Source organism: Bos mutus, chromosome 8 (genome assembly GCF_027580195.1).
Source record: "Bos mutus isolate GX-2022 chromosome 8, NWIPB_WYAK_1.1, whole genome shotgun sequence".
Lineage (NCBI taxonomy): Eukaryota > Metazoa > Chordata > Mammalia > Artiodactyla > Bovidae > Bos > Bos mutus.
Genome location: NC_091624.1, coordinates 9,529,308 through 9,546,648, shown reverse-complemented (window position 1 = coordinate 9,546,648; position 17,341 = coordinate 9,529,308). Strand labels below are relative to the sequence as shown.

Here is a 17,341-nt window from a genome sequence, read left to right as displayed (position 1 = left end):
CTGCACGCTCTTCCATGTGACGTCAGTTGATGATGAAGAGGTTAAAGGATCCAGACACGGTTCCTTTGACCCACGAGTGTCTGGTCTCCCGCCAAGGCCAGGCAACATGGGGCAGCTTAGCTTCTGTTAGTGGAGTGTTTAGCCACCTGAGCAACCCCAGGCAGACCTGCGGCTAAGCTGGCTCTGTCCCCCGAGGGGGCCCACCTTCCCCACCCAGGCTCCTCTGGGGCTGGGGGCTGTCCTTTTCTCTAACAAGGCTGCTGCTGGGTGGATTGACTTGGGGAACGGCCTCGGCAAAGCTGTACCTCGCCATTGGGTCTGGATGTGGGGGAGGCTTCCAGAACTCACCATCGTAACCTTCTTTGCTGGTGTGTATTTAGGGTGAACAAGGGGTTCCAGGTGTGTCAGGAGACGCCGGATTCCAAGGAGACAAGGTAACTCCTGCACATTCGCCCCCTGTCCCCCCGCCCTGCTCTTCTGTGGCTCTGGCTTCTTTCCCAGGGGCCGACATGGGCCGGGACCCACCTGGAATGTGGCATCCTTTCCCACCATCCTGGCTCCTCCATCTTCCATCCACCCTCTCATTGTCTCTTCTCTGGACTTCACAGTGGCCTCCTGATGTATTCCCAGGCCCCAGCTGTGTCCCTCCCAGCCTGTCTTCCTCACCGGCACAAAAGTGTGCTGAGGGCCCAGCTCTGCTCCATGCTCATCCACGGCTCCTCACTGCCCCAGACTGGAGTCCCAGCTCCTGGCCCCTGCACCTGGGCCAGCAGCGTGCAGGCCCCTCTGACATTCCTGCCCCCCACCCTTCCAGCCCTGAGCCCCAGCCTCACTGACCTCCTCACTGCACCAAGTGGGCACACATGGCTGCCTCGCTGGGCACACCCTCCGCCTCACCTGGGCACGGCCCAGCCCCACCCCAGAGCTCTGCGTGGATGCCATGTTCTCTACCTGCTCAGGAAGTCGTCGTGCCGCTCTCTGAGTGCCCCTCACCTGTGGCAGCACGTTTCTTCCCTGGCTGATGGAGACTGGTGCTCCTCCCACGGCCAGACAGCAGGTTCCCCAGAATAGGGCTCCCGGCTGGCCCAGAGCGGCTCAGGTCAGGGTCCTGCGCAGGACGGTGAACACTTAAAAAGATACGTCTGAGTGAGTGGCTGGCCGGGATGACGGAGGATCCCAGGCTGCCTGCCAGGCCGGCTCCTCTTTGCCTGTGTCCGGCACCATGTGGCCACATCTGGAGTTCTCCCAGCCAGTCAACGAGGCCCAGATGTTGGCCAGCTCTCCCTCTTCCTCTCCCCTCCCTCCTGGCTGGCCTGTCCTGACCCAGCCTCGATGTCTCTGGGTTGCGAGCCACCCAGGCCTGGCTGCCTCTGCAGCTGGGCCCCAGTCTCCAGACTTCCCCAGGCATCACGGGCGCAGCAGCAGTGCCTGCTCAGTGGCTCCAGAGTCCCGGGGTCCCGGATGACCTGGTGAGGACAGGAGCTGCCATTTCACCCTTGCATCCCTGGGTTCCAGCCTACAGGGCTGCCAAGCTGGAGCTTGCAAGCAGAGGGCTCATCCTCCCCCTAAAAGCGGGTATTGTCCAGGCCTCGGGCCAGCGGGGTGACCAAGCAGCTGTCCATCTGGCCATTTCTGGGCGTTGCTAACCCCAGTTCACTATGCATCTTTTTCAGGGGAGCCAGGGCTTGCAAGGGTTCCCTGGCGCACGGGGGAAGCCAGGGCCAGTGGTGAGTACCTTCTGCTTCTAGAGCCTCAGGCTCATAATGTCCAAATGGTCATGGAATGTGGCCAGAGATGCCTTTACATCCAGGACCTCATTTCCTCCCGCAGCAGCTCTGGGAGGCGAGTAAAGCAGAGTAGAAATGGAGACTCGCCCCTTTTACAGATGAGAACACTGAGGCCCAGAGGGACAGCAGTATACCCAGGCATCAGGCATTGGCAGAGCTCTGGTGAGAATCAGGGCTCCCAGTGTCTTGTAAATAATAGTAATGTTATCAACAATAGCAGTGGATGTCATTTATTTATTGAATGATCCCACTGGCGCTAACGGTAAAGAACCCGCCTGCCAGTACAGGAGACTTAAAGAGACATGGCTTTGATGCCTGGGTTGAGAAGATCCCCCGGAGGAGGGCATGGCAACCCACTCCAGTATTCTTGCCTGGAGAATCCCATGGACAGAGGAGCCTGGTGGGCTACAGTCCATAGGGTCGCAAAGAGTTGGATGTGACTGAAGCGACTTAGCACGCACTCACACATGCATCAGATCCTTCCTGTGCTGCGTCTCTTTGAAAGACTGTCCACAACCCCAGGAGTTAGAGAATTGTTATTGTTCCCATTTCACAGATGGGGAAAGTAAGGTTCAAAGGTGAAGCGACTTGCCCAGGATCCGGTGCCCAGGAAGAGTAGGAGTTGGGGCTTGAACAGTAACCCCTTGTAGTTGTCTGGGCAGATTTCACTTATATTCTCCTGAGTTTTCCAACCATCCCCAGCCTGGGGCCTAATACAAAGGATCCAGGAAAGGTGGACCCTTGCTTACCCCTGCCTCCCCTACAATCTCTTCTCTTCCACAGGGCAAAGTTGGAGACAAAGGATCCATTGGGTTTCCTGGGCCCCCGGGACCTGAGGTATTTAATGCTCTATTTCTCTGTTTCTGACTGTTACTGCGTGTCATCCTTGGGAAACCAAGGCTCAGAGACAGGGAGAGACTTGCCTGAGGTCACACAGCAATTGAAAGATGGGATTAGAAATTCCTAGAGCAGCAATCTTTCCTTTTCTTCCTTGGTTTCCTGCCTTCCCTGGGGGCTCACAAAGGCAGTGGGGCAGCAGCTGGCTTCAGACTCCCTCCCCAGCTCCATGGCCGCCTTTACGGTTTCCAGAAAGAAGCATCAGGAAAACCCTCTGAGCTGTGCTGCCTGGACCCTTCATGGGAGCTCCCCACATTGTCTACCCCTCTGAGCCCTGGAACTTTTCCAGCTGCATACAGCCACCCTGGAGAGGTGCAGAGCTCAGAGCTCACAGGTACAGGGAGCAAGAAACAAGAGTAAGATTCTGGTGTTGGAATGGAGAAGATGTCACGACAGATAGATTAAGCAATTAACATGGTAACTACAGCTGAGTCATTAGAACCTGAGAGTTTCTGACGCGTGTGATAATGAGCACAGGTCTGTTAAATGTCCGTCACTGGCATTTCTGTACAAAAGAGCGAGGCAGCTGGGCAGCTGAGGGAACTCCTCTTCCCGCTGCCCCGCTCCATGCCTCGCCCCCAGTACAGGGACCAGCTCTGGAGAACAGGGTGAGCAGTGTTGGGGGGACTAACAGGGTGAGCAGTGCTGGGGGGACTGTCGTCTGTCTTAGGGGGTCTAGGTCAGCCCTAGTCCCCACCCCACCCCTGTGCCACACCTCCCTGGCCTGGCGTCTTGCACACCCCTGAGGTCTTGGAGACAGAAGTCTGGTCCATCCTTCCAAAGACCACTCCTGGTACCGCCCAGATGGCTGAGGGAGTGTTTCCTAAAAGCCCCAGGTTCTACTTTCCACTGTGTTGACTTTGGCCTTGACACAGCCCTATCTTTAGACAAATGGACTTGGCCTCTCTTCCATGGCCCTGATTCCTTCCCCTGGTCACTGTGGAAAAAAACTTCTCTGAGAGGCCGGGTTTCCCAGCAGTCTGGCTAGTGCGGGTGGAAAGCCGGCTCCCTCGTTCTACTAGGCACTGCCTTGTGCCAGGGGGCTGCATCGCATCTTCAGGATGGGAGCTGGCTGAACGGCCACCACGGCCAGCGAGGGAGATACAGTCACCACCACCCTTTGCAGAGGAGGGAGCTGAGTGACTGAGCAGGGTGAGGGTGGCCTCCTCAGGGTCACCCTGCTACTTGTAGCAAAGAAGTTCTTCATTTTGCCCTTTGGCTCCCTCCCGGGTCCCTGGACAGCTCTGGGGTCTGCTCCCCCATCTTTGGGTTTTGTTTGGATTGGTGGACTCAGCATCCGGAAGATGGTTCTGCTCAGCCGAAGACAGAAGCCGACGAGCCTGTCGGCACCTTCCGGGGTCTTTGTCACCTTTCCGAGACCGTGGGTGCAGCTTCTACTCCCCAGCCCCTGAGTGAATCAGCTCTTTCCTTCATTAGTGGGTCCGATCTGTGTGACACCAGAATTTGATCAGCATCCTGGCCTCCTTCAAATCTCCCTGGAGACAAGCCCACCCCAAGCAGCCTTGTATTCCCAGGACCCAAAACCCTTTGGCCTATAGATTTTTTTATTGAGTGCTTACCAGATGCCAAATACCGAACTCAGCGGTGCACTCACCTTATTCTCTTCAAGCCTCAGAACAGCCTTGTTCGGTGATTTTTATAGTTAGCATTTTGGAGATGCAGAAGCCAGGGCCCTGGCAGGCTTAGAAACCTGCCTGGGGTCACACAGTGAGTCGGTGGCAGAATGGGACTTTGAGCCTCTCGATTTGAAGAAAAAGACGTGGGTCTTTGGCTTCCTGTGTTAACTCCAAATTCAAAACCAGACTTGCCTTCCCTAGTGAGAAGGGTGAGAGGATGGTGGAGCTGGAATCTAACAGGAGTTACCAAAACCTCAAAAGAGGAAGAAAATAAAGCCACTTACTAAGGTGAAGTCGGGGAGCATCCTGGCTTCAGGGACTCATATTCAAAGGCTTTGGTTTCTGGTCGGCAGGCACCTGAGGGAGTAGTGGGTCTGCCCTGAAAGCAAATGGGGTTCTAGGCTGAATTAACAGAGATATTATACCTAAAACAAGGGAGGGGATGTTCTTACACTGACTCTGCTGGTCAGTTCACGGATATCCTAGTGATCACAAACAGTGGAAGCTAAGCAATTGGAGGCAGCCAGACTGAGGGCCCCGGGGCCCCTGACTAGGGGCAGTTGAAGGGACAGAGAAGTCTGGTCCTTTCTGCTGGGGAAGAAAAGAGATTCTGCTCCACGTCCCAAAGAAGCTTCCACTGCAGTCATCTATCAGAATGGTCTGGGAGCGGTGAGCTTTCAGTGGTGGTGTGGGGCAGAGTCCAAGGATACGGTGGGGATTCTGCTTCTGATAGTTGCTGATACTTATGGATCAGTGCTTTTCTAGCCTTTCAAAGTCACAGCAAACCCAGAATATACAGGATCCCCACAATAAGGGATGGCACTCCTTGGAGCGGAAGACAGCTAGCTGTGAAGCCCTGGCTGCCCCACCCTAAGACTTGGGAAGGTCTGGATTAGAATGCCTTGTATGTGCTAGTTCCTACGCCAGGACCTTCCTGCACTCTCCTGCCTCATTTTCTCAGCACCTCTCTCAAGTGTAGGGGCTGATTCTTTGTTTTAGAACCGTGATAACTGACCTGCCCAGGGTCATCTCCCCTACAGGATGAGATGGAGACCCAGGTCGGTCCCCCTCCAAGACCTATAGTCTTCACATTTCCCTACGTAGTCCCCCTGGGTGACTCCAGCTCTCTGCTCCCTTTCAGGGATTCCCTGGAGACATTGGTCCCCCTGGGGACAACGGCCCAGAAGGCGTGAAGGTGAGTCCCTGCCCAGGAGAGCTCCAGCTGATGAGGCTGACCACTCTATGCAAACCACAGGCCTGATTCCAAGCCAGCGGGAGTCTTGGCAGCCTGTGGTGGAGACGGAGGTGCTGCCTCTGAGCCCACTCTCTGTTCCCTCTCACCAGGGTAAGCCTGGAGCTCGAGGCCTGCCAGGACCCCGTGGGCAGCTGGGGCCCGAGGTGAGACTGTCTGACCCTGCCTTCTGCCCATCCCCCCCAACCCCAGCCCCTAGCTTGCTCTTCCCTGGGTCCTGCAAACCTTAGCTGAGTTCCAGGGCCCCTTGGTCAGGAGACACAGGGCCCAGGGCCACCTCAGGCTTGCCCTCCAGTTCATCCTTTGTAGCTCTGCCCTGTGACCCTTCCAGGGTTCTCATCTGCCCTGGCCTGGCTGGCAGGTCACTCCCATCATGGCAACGCCATTGCCCTGGGGCTTCCTCTCTAGGAGCTACTGTCACTGCCTCTTCTCACAGTAGCACAGTTTATTGGGGTGCTGCTGTAGTAGGGAGGGCATCGTCAGCTTAGGGGAGGTCCTGACTCTCAAGGGGATAGACTATGTCAGCTCTCTGTGGTTAGTGGCAGGCAGCATCAGGATTCGAACCCGAGTCCGCTGAGCCCAAAGCTCCCTGCATGGACCCTGTGCTGTTTAACTTCTGGGCTCCTAGGAGCTGCCTGGGGCCTCCTGGGAGAATGACATGACTTATGCAGCTAGTAAGTGGCAGACTGAAGACTTGCTTACTGATTCTTCCGTGGTGAAGGGGATTGATGATTTCCTCGGGCCTGTCGGAGCACCAGCTGGAGGGCTGTTGGCCACCCCATGAGCTGGCCCCCGCTTTTTCCCATGTGCAAGGCCCTCCCCTGCACACTTTGGCTCAGGCCCCAGAGCTCCCATGACGCAGCCCTGGGGGAGGGTGCAGGAGGCCCCGACTCACCGCGACCACAGGCAGGCATCTGGCTGACATGGATCCCTTCTCGGGCTGGTTCTGGGTCTGGCGGGGTCCCAGTACTGGCCCTGTGAGCTGCCACGTGGGGCTGCTTTCCTGGAAGCTGGGGCAGGGGGGAGTGGGCTCTGGAGGGGGCCTCTTGGTTAGGCCTGGCATGCCAGAGGGGCCAGTCTGGAAGCTCCCTGAGCCTACGGGAGGGCCTGAGGCATCTCCATGGGCGGGAAGTGGGCAGGAGGGAGGGAGGGAAAGATGGCACCAGCCTGTGCTCCCGTTGACGCTCACATTACAGCATTATCACTGAAGCAGACCCTCAATATGCCCACCACTTGCTCACATTTCCATTGATTCATTTGTCCACTCATTCACTCCTCCATTTGTTACCCTCTCTCAAGCCCTCCTCCCTGCCTTCCCAAACCACATACCCACTAGACCCTGGGCACACCCATCCTGAGTGATGTTGGGTTTGTAGTGTCAAAAAAGAAATCATGGCTGTCCTCCAGGAACTCAGGTTACTCATCAGTGGGTTTTTTTGTTTTGTTTGTTAGTTTTTGTAAACATAATCACAATAGTAAAAGATGTTTATCAGTTTTCACAATCAATAGCCAGACCAAAAAAAAGATAATTACATTTGCAAGTCATAATGGGGCTTCCCTGGTTGCTCAGACAGTTAAGAATCTGCCTGCAATGCAGGAGACTTGGGTTTGATCCCTGGGTTGGGAAGATCCCCTGGAGAAGGAAATGGCAACCCATTCAAGTATTCTTGCTGGGGAAATCCCATGGAGAGAGGAGCCTGGTGAGCTACAGTCCATGGGGTTGCCAAGAGTTGGACACTACTGAGTGACTAACTCTAACTCATGGGAACATGATTAACCTAACAATATAAAATAATGACATACAATTTGGAGGGTCAAGCAGAGTGGTACTCATCAGCGTTTAAGATGATACTCTCTGCTCCGCACCATTTTACAGATGGGGAAACTGAGGCATGGTGCGGCTAACGTCTGCCACCGAGGAAACGGCAGAGCCTGGAGCAGAGCCCGTATCTTTGAGCTGCAGTCTGGGGCTCTGCTCAAACAGCATATGATCGGGTTTGGGTTTCCTGACCAGCACCACTGCCAACCAGACTGACCACATTCACGTGACGGGGGAGCCCCATTCCCCCAGAAGCCCACGTGTGGTCTGGCCTCTAGGCCTCTGCCCTGGGTGGGAACAGGCCGGGGGCCCAGGTGTCCCATTTCTCGGCCAGGGAGGGCTCTCCTGTGCCCACCCCTTGCCCTCCTGACAGGTCAAGTTCTCCAAGACTCCCACTGAATTAACTTTCTCCTTTTTCTCCTCTCTCGTGTCTCCTGACCCTAGGGAGATGAGGGGCCCATGGGGCCACCAGGGGTCCCTGGCTTGGAGGTGAGTGTTGCTGGCCTGGGGGTGTGGGATTTGCTGGTGCTGAGCCAGCTGTGTGCAGGCGGGCATCATCTGGGTGGTGTTCTGGAGAGAAGTCGTCTATGAGAGCCTTGGGCCTGCCAGGGTGGGCGTGAGGACAGACCCCAGAGGAGAGAGATGAGAAGCAAGAAGCTGCTGTGCACCTACTGTGTGTGGGTGCACCGAGTCCATTCTCATTCCCTTGATTCTCCCTTGAGAGAGGCACTGCCTTTCTTGGTATCATTCAAGGCCCTCAGGCTCAAAGAGCATACATAGCCCAGGCAACTTCCCTGGTGATCTGGTGGTTGAGAATCCGCCTTCTTACGGAGGGGATACGGGTTCCATCCCTGGTCAGGGAACTGAAATCCAAGATGCCAAGGGGCACCGAAGCCCGTACACCACAACTAAGACCCGTCACAGCCAGAAAAAATGGTAAAAAACTTAGCCCAGAATCTCACAGCCAGGAAGCCAGGATACCCTCCCCGGAATCTGAATCTGACTTCTCTCTACTGCTTCAAGTGGCCTTCCAGAAGGAAGGTGTATGCCCAGCCACCTTCAGTCTCAATTGCATAAATTGGCAGTTTGTAGATATTTTTGGTCTTGGGACCTTTTGACATCCTTGGAAATGACTGAGGATCTTGAATGCTTTTCTTTACATGGGTTACATCTATCGACATGAGTACTTAAAACCAAGAAATTTTAAATGCTTTTAACAATTCATTCAAGATTAACGACCAACTCTTTTCATGTTAACAAAATAATAGTTTTACCCCTCCCCCCCGCCAAAGCTATATTTTCCAAAGCAAAAATCATCTAATGAAAAGAGTGGCATTGTTTTACCGTTTTTTGCAGATCTCTTTAATGTCTGGCTTAATAGGAGTCAGCTGGATTCTCCAGTCTGCCTCTGAGCTCCATCTATGGATAAAACCACGTGCCATGTAGTCTCTGGAAAACTCCACTTGCATTCATGAAAATGAGTGACACAGGCAAATGACATCTTAATATTCTTATGAAAATAGTTTTGACCTTGTGAATTTCCTGTGAAAGGGTCTCAGGGTCCCCCAGAGGGCCCCGGGGCAACAGTTTGAGAACCACTGGCATAAACTCTCCATGCCCCTGTGTCCTTTATCTTCTGTTCCAGCCCCTTCCTTTTCCTCACTCCTTGAAAGCAGTTTTCTTCATTCCCATTAACAAACAAACCAGCCTGGGAGAGGCTTCCCAAGGTCACACAGCTGACCACTCTCCCTGACTCCCCAAGGACAGCTGCCAGCCTGGTGACTTCGGGGCCTGGCTTTTCTCACTCACTTCTCCCTGTTGCAGGGTCAACCAGGCAGGAAGGGGTTTCCTGGAAGACCTGGCCCGGATGGCTTGAAGGTGAGGGGACCTGGAAGTGACGTGGCAGGAAGGGGGAGGAGGGAACACCAGGGGAGGAGAAGAGAGAGGGGGAGCCAACCGATGAGGCCCTAGGATGACCCCTGAATCCCTGACCTGTTGTGAAAAGCGGAGGAGATGGTCTGCATTTATCATAAAGTGTGTATGAGTAACAGGAAAACGTGGACAGAATCTCAGTGTCCACCAGGGGACCAGTGTTCAAGTCATGGGGCACAGCGTAGCCACCAAAGACGGTGTGCTGGGAGGATTGACCAGACGGGAAGGTGTCCGTGTGTGGCAGGGGTGATGGTGGGCACGTGCGAAGCAGGTCACGCAGTGGAACGGTGCAGCAGGAGCCCATGGACGGGGCTGGCTGGACCGCGTCCCTGAAGGCTCAGAGCAAAGCCTGGAGCGTGGACAGGGGTTAGCTCTGGGTAGTGGGATTATCGGAGATTTCCATTTCCCTCTCTGGGCTTCTGTATTTTCCCCATCATCTCCCATAAATATGCATTTCACTTATTAACAGTTTTTTTTGAAGTTATCAAAATGAAAAAGAACTGGCCCCAGTAGGAGATTGTGTTCCTCAACACATGGGCAGCTTAATACCTTTCCAGGGACTCCCTTTGAAGGCTGGATTTCCCTGGCCATCCTGGGCAGGGATCGCTGGGCCGAGTTGACAGCTGGGCAAGCACACAGAGGGTTAGGGTGGAACTGTGGGGGCCAGGCCGTCCAAGTGCCCTCCTCTCAGGAGAAATGGCCCCCGAGTCTGTGTCTGTCTGGCTCCTCTGGGGGTCTCAAGCCTGAGGTCTGGGGGCAGACCTGGAGGGAAGGCTAAGGTTTGAGCCGGGATCGCCCCATCCATTCGTGAGCCCAACTCCTGGCCAGTCCGAGCCCACGTCCTGCCCTCTGAGGCCTGGGCCTTTCTCCCTCAGATACCAGCTGGGTTTCTGTGGTGGGAGCAGTGACAGGGCCCTGGGCAGATCTGTCCCACGGTTCTGCTTGCCAGGGCGGCTGTGGCTGCAGAAGGAGTGGGAGTCACCCCAGCGTGGGGTAAAGCCAGCAGACAAGATCTCGAATGGCCACCTAGTGTGAGGGCTCGGGGATTCCCAGGTGGTGCTAGTGGGAAAGAACCCGCCTGTCAGTCCAGGAGTCATGAGAGACGAGGGTCTGATCCTTGGGAATATCCCCTGGAGGAGGAAACGGCAACCCACTCCAGTATTCTTGCCTGGAGAATCCCATGGACAGAGAAGCCTGGTGGGCTACGGTCCACGGGGTCACAGTTGGACATGATGGAGGTGACGTAGGACACAGCGCATGTGAGAGCTTGGAGGCAAATGAGTTTGGTTTTACTTATTTATGAGTGGGGACACCGAGCCCAGAGCAGAGACGAGACTGCTCCGTGTCACTTGTGAGCTGATGGCAGATCTCTGGGAGTCCAGCACCCTGATTCCCCAGCTCCCCGCTCATCCTGGTGCAGCAGGGCATCTCCATCAGTCAGACCCAAGTTCCAGTGCTCGCCCTACTTCCAGCTCGCTGTGTGACCTCAGCAGGTCACTTCACCTCTGTGAGCTTCAGTTTCCGTCTTCTGCTGAATGCCGTGGGTTGATGGGGGTCCCAGGTGAGATATAGACCCCATGCCAGGTAACCTGCCCAGGGCCACTCCAAAGGAATGATGACGAGGATCATCCCTGGGGCCAGAGGAGGTTTTGTCCCAGTGTCCCTTGTCCCTACCATCTGTTTGAAGTTTCCAAGGCCAGACTGCAGTTGAGTTTCTTGGTTCCTCCCCACCAGAGGGGCCTAAGGCCAGTTGACCCAGGTGTCTCCTGGGAGGCCTGGACTCCAGCCACCCATTCCCAAGTGACCCTCCTCTGTTTCTCTGCAGGGCGAGCCAGGCGATGCTGGACGGCCGGGGCCTGTGGGTGAGCAGGTGAGTCACCGTCATCTTGGACCCTACTGGCTCGCTTTACTGAGGGCTTAGCTGTGGGAAGCGCGTACATGGACCTCATTCATCCCCAACCCCAGCTGGAGTGGTCGGGTTAGGGTTATCTAACCCTAAGCGGCTCATCTCCCCGCTTCACTGACATGGACAAACTCTGGCTCTCAGGGAGGTGAGGTCACTGCATGAGAAAGCCACGAATCTCAGTCCCCACGGTTCCACAGCCTGACTCCGCAGATGTTCTGGGGGCATTCGCCCAAAAGACATTACGTGACTCTGTTCCCAGAACGTGCAAAGTGGAAGAGCCCTTTCACAGTCACCACCCGTGCTCGATGTAATGGGAGGGCCGGAAGAGCAGAGAAGCAGAGTCGCGTGCCAGGGGCTCTCGGTCCAGGCATCCCTAAATTATAAAGAAAACAAAATTCACATCAGTGGCTCTGGCTATGCTGGAAGTCAGGCCAGGGTCTGAAGCGGAGAGGAGGTTGCACGTGATCACTGAAAAGGAAGTTGGAGAAACATAACCTTCAGTGTTGAGGTCCAGGGCCCTTGGCACTGGAGGCTGATGAGTGGATGACCGGCCTTAGTCCCTCCTCTGCAGCCTGGCGCCTCCTGAAAGCATAAGCTCTGGGCTCGTAGCTCAGGTCGGAAGGTAGCAGTCTCGTCCACTCCTTTAAAGAAGGACCCCATCCTCTGAACCCAGCAAGGGGCTGCCTTGGGCTGGAAGGGGAATGATGCTGGGGACCCAGAAGAATTTGTCTCTCCCAAGAAACGCCATCAATGCCGTGAGAGTCACGCACACGAGGAGCTTCCTCACCAGGCCTACAACATCTGTTGGGGGGAAGAAAGGAATTAAAGCAAGGGGAGGACTGGATTTTTGAAACCTTTCCAGTGTCATTCGAGCACATTCTGTGGGAAGCCCGGGAGTTTGGAAGGGCTGCCGCGGCCTGGATGTATTTCCTGATTGGAAAAAAAAGGCAATACGTTCAGCAAATTTAATTTCATAGTTATGCTCATGGTAGGGCCCTTGGGAAATAGATACTTGGAATCCTAGGATGGTAGAGCACAAAGCTTCCTCTGAAATCCCTCTATCCTGGAGTTCTAACCTTTTATTTTGTTCCTTAGACCCTTTTGGCAGGCTGGAGAAGATCATAGACCCCTTCTCAGAATTTGTTGTTCAGTCACTAAGTTGTGTTCGACTCTTTGCGACTGCGTGGACTGCAGCACGCCAGGCTCCCCTGTCCTTTCTTGTCTACCGGGGTTTGATCAAATTCATGTCCATTGAGTCGGTGATGCTATCTAGCCATCTCAGAATAGAGAACTTCTTTAAATGACAAAATACAAAACAAAAGACTACGAAGGAAATGAATTATATTGAAATACAAACGTGAGATTATGTTAAATTGTGATCTCCTCAAAGATTTGCTTCTTTATTCTTGCCTTGAATAACGAGATCTAATGGCAGGTCCGATAATGACCTCAATTTTGAAGTGGTGACCGGCCTCACCGATACACTTGGAGCTCTCTGCAGCAGTGACTGTAATGTGACGTGTAAAGATCTGTGACTGTTACCAGTGCTGTAGATATGTTGCCTACATGCCTTAAGCTCATGTTTGAGGGGAGTGCTCAGCTTCAACTAGAGGCTGGCGAAAATGACAGCTGTAGTTTTTCCCTCAAGTTCACGGACCCCTGAAATGCATCCATGGAGCCTTACAGGGACCCCAGATTGAGAACCCCTGGATCCTCCTCAATCACACTAACAAGTGTGGGATTTAGGGAGAGGAATGGCTCAGTGGATAAAGAATCCGCCTGCAATACAGGAGATACAGGAGAAGAGGGTTCAGTCTCTGGGTAGTAAAGATCCCCTGGAGGAGGAAATGACAACCCACTCCAGTATTTTTAGAGAATCCCATGGACAGAGGAGCCTGGAGGGCTACAGTCCAAAGGGTCACAAAGAGTCGGATGTGACTGAGTGACTAAGCAAGAACACACACACACACACACACAGGTTTAACTTAGATGACCAAGCAAAGGAATGGGCAGGAGGTGTGGGAACCTGGCCTGAGGCGACCACAGGCACACTCGTTCAGTAGAGACCTCAGCTAGCTGCCCAGTCAGCTGAGCAGGGAAGACAGAGACCTTTCTGAGTTGTGAAACAGGGCTGGAGCTGAGCCTGCTGTTCCTCAGGCCTTTCCCGTTCATGGCAGAGTCGAGGATCCCTGGGAAGAGTAGAAGGACCTCCTTATAGTCACAGTATCTGCTACATTTATCAGGCCCCTGTTAGGAACCAGGCTGTGTGCCAAACGCTTTCCATACCATCCCAGCAGTTCCCTGGCAATCCTATGGCAGTATGTACTACTATCCCCATTTTGCAAATGAGGAAACCAAGGCTCTGAGAAGTTAAGTGCTTAGACCGTGATCTCCCAGGGAGTGCCATCGCTCTCAGAGCCCAGGTTGACACTCAGGCCTGCTGGGTTCCCATGACCTGCCCCGAAGACACTAAAAACCCTTGACCTCCTGAGTCCTTGTGGGTTTTTTTAACAGAGTGCAGCCAGCCTGCTGGGCCCTGTCCTAGGTGCTGGGCGCACAAAGATATTTACAAATCATGGGTCTTACCTTTAAGAAGCTCTGTCCAGGGTGAAGCCAGGCATCTCAACACCTAAGCCTGAGATGTCTAGTCCAGCAGAGCATCCATGACTGTCTGGTTCCCAGTTGCTTCCCCCAGCAACCAGCAGAAGGTCATGAGAGCAGGGAGGGAGGGAGAAAAGCTCCCACAGTCAACAACAGGCCTTTATCTGTAGGCTGTGTGAGGACAGGCCAGCTTGCTCCCCAACCCAGGGGACTCGGATCCCACCCATGCAGTGTCTGCTGTAGGTGACAATACCGCCCCCTGCCCCATGCCAGCCAAGAGGAGCCAGCTGTGCCCACAGCTGTCGGGGCTGCTGCTCCACCAGGCCCATCAGGTGGAAGCCCTGGGCCTCGGGGGCAGGCTTCCCTGGACCAGCCTCAGCTCCATCCGTGGGACAGGGTGCCAGGATGTTCTGGAACAGTGCCCCCAGTGGGGAGGGGGGCCTGTCCTGGGGTGGGGGCAGGGAATGGGGCACTTGCTGTATGGTCCTTATTCATTAGGATTTGGTGGGGGGGGCAGGGGTGGGCTTCTTATTTGAAGTTTATGACCTGCCTGCCTTTCAGGACCCAACAACTCATAAATTTAAAGTAGCTATGAAATTTCTGTTTCTCTGGGCCAGTCAGGCAGGGGCTTTTTAACAGAGCAGTTTTTATTCCCTTTACTCAGTGTCCTCTAAACGTCTGACTGCTCCCTTGTGGGGAGCTCAGGCCTCTGTCTTAACCCTGTGGCCTTTTAAAATAAATTAGAATAGGATGGGAGGGAAGTACCATTTATAGAGTGCCTACATGTGCCATGCATTATCACCAATACTCAGAACAACCCCGGGAGGAAGGGTAAACCATTTCTTGTAAGTTCTCTCACTCTGCACATGAGGTTTAGAGGCTCTGCAGTTTCCCCAGGGTCCACAAGTCTAAAGGCTGAATGGTGATGATGTAGATAAAGTGTCAGTTACAGGGCTCAGCCCGTCGTAAGTGACAGCTGTTGTTATTAATATTGCTATCACCTTGAAAGTAGGTGTCCGACTCTTTGCGGCCCCATGGACTGTAGTCCACCAGTCTCCTCTGTCCATGTAATTCTCCAGGCAAGAATACTGGAATGGGTTGCCATTCCCTTCTCCAGGGGATCATCTTGACCCAGGGGTCAAACCCATGTTTCCTGCATTGCAGGCGGATTGGATTCTTTACTGTCTGAGTCACTAGGGGACCCCCTATCACCTTGAACATGAGCTAAGTAATTTTTAAAGTAGGTTGTTGCAAAAGACAAATACTTGGTCATTTTCTCTGACTTATTAGCTGTGATCTCATACCTTGAACCTCATCCCTCTCATGTCATACTTCAACCCTGAAGGGACTCTGAACCCAGGGAAACAGGCCCCCGGCCGTATGGTGATGGGGTTAAAGTGCCAGGGAGACCTGTGCCCTGCTCATGGCCACGTGCGTTGGAGTGACAGGTGCATGGGCTTTGGGGCCACCCAGACCAGCGTTGCATTCTAGGCTGCAGTTGCAGGACACACACAGTCCTGGTCTGAGCTGACACTTTAAGACTGTCTCTGAACCTTGCAGAGCTGACCCTTGGGAATCTGGTGCCTTTTCTTCCCTCTAGTTGCCTGGCCAGCTTCACTGCCCTAGTGAACAATTTCCGATCTGCTTCTGATCAGGTTTTAAGGTCTCATTTTTTTCTGGATATGGTTTGGGGACAGGGAGCAAATTTTATGGGACCAATTCACTCATCCCTCGGTCTTCCCTAATTCTCCCAGAAACTCTTGGCTGCAAACCTGGGATCTTCGAAAACAACTTTTGCAAGCCTTGTACCACACTAGACCTCCATCTGCTGGAATTTTCCTGAAGAGAGTAGGGTCTGGACTGACAATTGTCTGACTCCCTCCTCTAACTAAGCCCTTCATCCTTGCTGAGTGTGAGCGAGTTGCCTGCTCTGGGCAGCGAGCGAAGCCTACAGCCGCCTAGAAGAGCCTTGGAACACAGGGGCCAGTTATCACCCAGTGAAGTTAAAAAGAGCAACAGGAACTACAGTGTGTGTGCCCTTTCAGAAATGAGAGGAAGCCTTTCACAGGACAGTAAAAGGGCTCCCACTTCCCAGATTACAATCAGGGCTTTTGGCAGAGGCTGTTAGGGTGTTTCTATTCCAGCCAACAGGTTTGTTTCTCTCTTTGAAACAACCCCAGAACCCCAAAAGATGGGGACAGATTTCTCACAAGCACCGCTTTTCCCAGCACCACTTAAGGACCTTGCCCCTGCTCCCCCGCCGACTCCCCCATCCCATCCCCTCCCCACACGTGGCCGCCTCCCAGCTTCTGGCGAGGAAAGAATGTGTGGTGCTCCCAGGGATGCTGGCAGCGGCCCCACCGCTTGGCTCCGAAATCAGAACCATCTGGTGGAGTGAAGGAAGTCAGGATGGTGCCCAGAGAGACAGCTTTCTCCTTGGTGGCAGCCCCACGCCAGCTGGGTCACCGGGCATGGGGCGGGAGACACGGGGAGACGGCCCCAGTGCAAGAGAGACTTGGGCCAGGTGTCTTTGAAACTCAGTCCATCCCTGAATTCATGTTGCTTCTTTCTTTCTCTTGCTTTTGTACATGTTTCTTCCAGGGACTTCTGGGATTCATTGGTCTGGTCGGAGAGCCAGGAATCATGGGAGAAAAGGTAAGTCACGTTGGAGGGAATATCTAAGCGATAGAGCTTGTGTTTTGAAATGTTAGAAAGGTGAAGGGGCCAGTCGCCCTGGGGGTTTCAGACCTCTCTCCCTGGCCTTTCCTCCTTTCCCTGGCCTTCCAGACCCTCAAAGAACCATTGTCACTTGTTCCAGCACTTCCTGGGGCTTCGACCCTGCCCTCTGGCCAGTACCCCAAGTGCAGCCAGATGTCTGGGAGAGTTATCCCTGTGGTCTGGGCTGCTCACGGCTGTAAACTGACACTGCACGCGGGCAGGCAACAGGGGGAGACAGAGATTTACCTTTTAAAAAAGCATCCCAGTGCTTTAAGTTGCCTTATGAATGCCAGCAGGTGTGTTTTACAGACCAGATAACCAAGGCTCCAGTGGGGGAGGTGACTTGCTCAAGGTCACCCGGATGGGAAGTGGCAGAGCTGGGATTCGAACTACATTAAGTGCCCATGGCCACACTTTGCTGGGCGTCTTCGCTTCTGATGACTCTGGGTGATGTGGCCACAGATCTTGGACAAGGCTTTGTCCCTCTCTAGTCCCCGGAGGGCACTCTGCACCTGTCCCCACAGAGCCGCCCACTGCCGTGACCTCCCTGAATTGCTGTCTCCATCACAGGGTGACCGGGGCATGATGGGACCCCCAGGCGCGCCCGGACCCAAGGGGTCGATGGTAAGGAGCAGTCTGCATCCCCTTGCCCTCTCCTGTCCCAGCCACGGTGACAGCTCTGCTGTCGTCTGCCTGCCTCTGAGAACCCCAGGCCTTCACAATGACCAGCTCCTTCCTCCTGGAGCCTGGCTGCTGCCCGCATAGCCCTGGGCTGGGTCTGAGCTGGCCGAG

General features: G+C 54.3%; 1 protein-coding gene across 4 annotated transcripts in view; it reads left to right on the top strand.

The window, feature by feature from the left end:
• COL27A1 (collagen type XXVII alpha 1 chain) overlaps window positions 1–17,341 on the top strand; it is a 153,136-nt gene that overhangs the window by 78,923 nt on the left and 56,872 nt on the right. For all 4 annotated transcript variants that reach the window (XM_070375041.1, XM_070375040.1, XM_070375042.1 and 1 more), the window contains exons 17-26: window positions 381–434; window positions 1,674–1,727; window positions 2,571–2,624; window positions 5,463–5,516; window positions 5,666–5,719; window positions 7,837–7,881; window positions 9,217–9,270; window positions 11,150–11,194; window positions 16,433–16,486; window positions 17,120–17,173. In XM_070375041.1, the coding sequence (XP_070231142.1) occupies window positions 381–434; window positions 1,674–1,727; window positions 2,571–2,624; window positions 5,463–5,516; window positions 5,666–5,719; window positions 7,837–7,881; window positions 9,217–9,270; window positions 11,150–11,194; window positions 16,433–16,486; window positions 17,120–17,173 (522 nt within the window). The remainder of the gene's footprint in view (window positions 1–380; window positions 435–1,673; window positions 1,728–2,570; window positions 2,625–5,462; window positions 5,517–5,665; window positions 5,720–7,836; window positions 7,882–9,216; window positions 9,271–11,149; window positions 11,195–16,432; window positions 16,487–17,119; window positions 17,174–17,341) is intronic.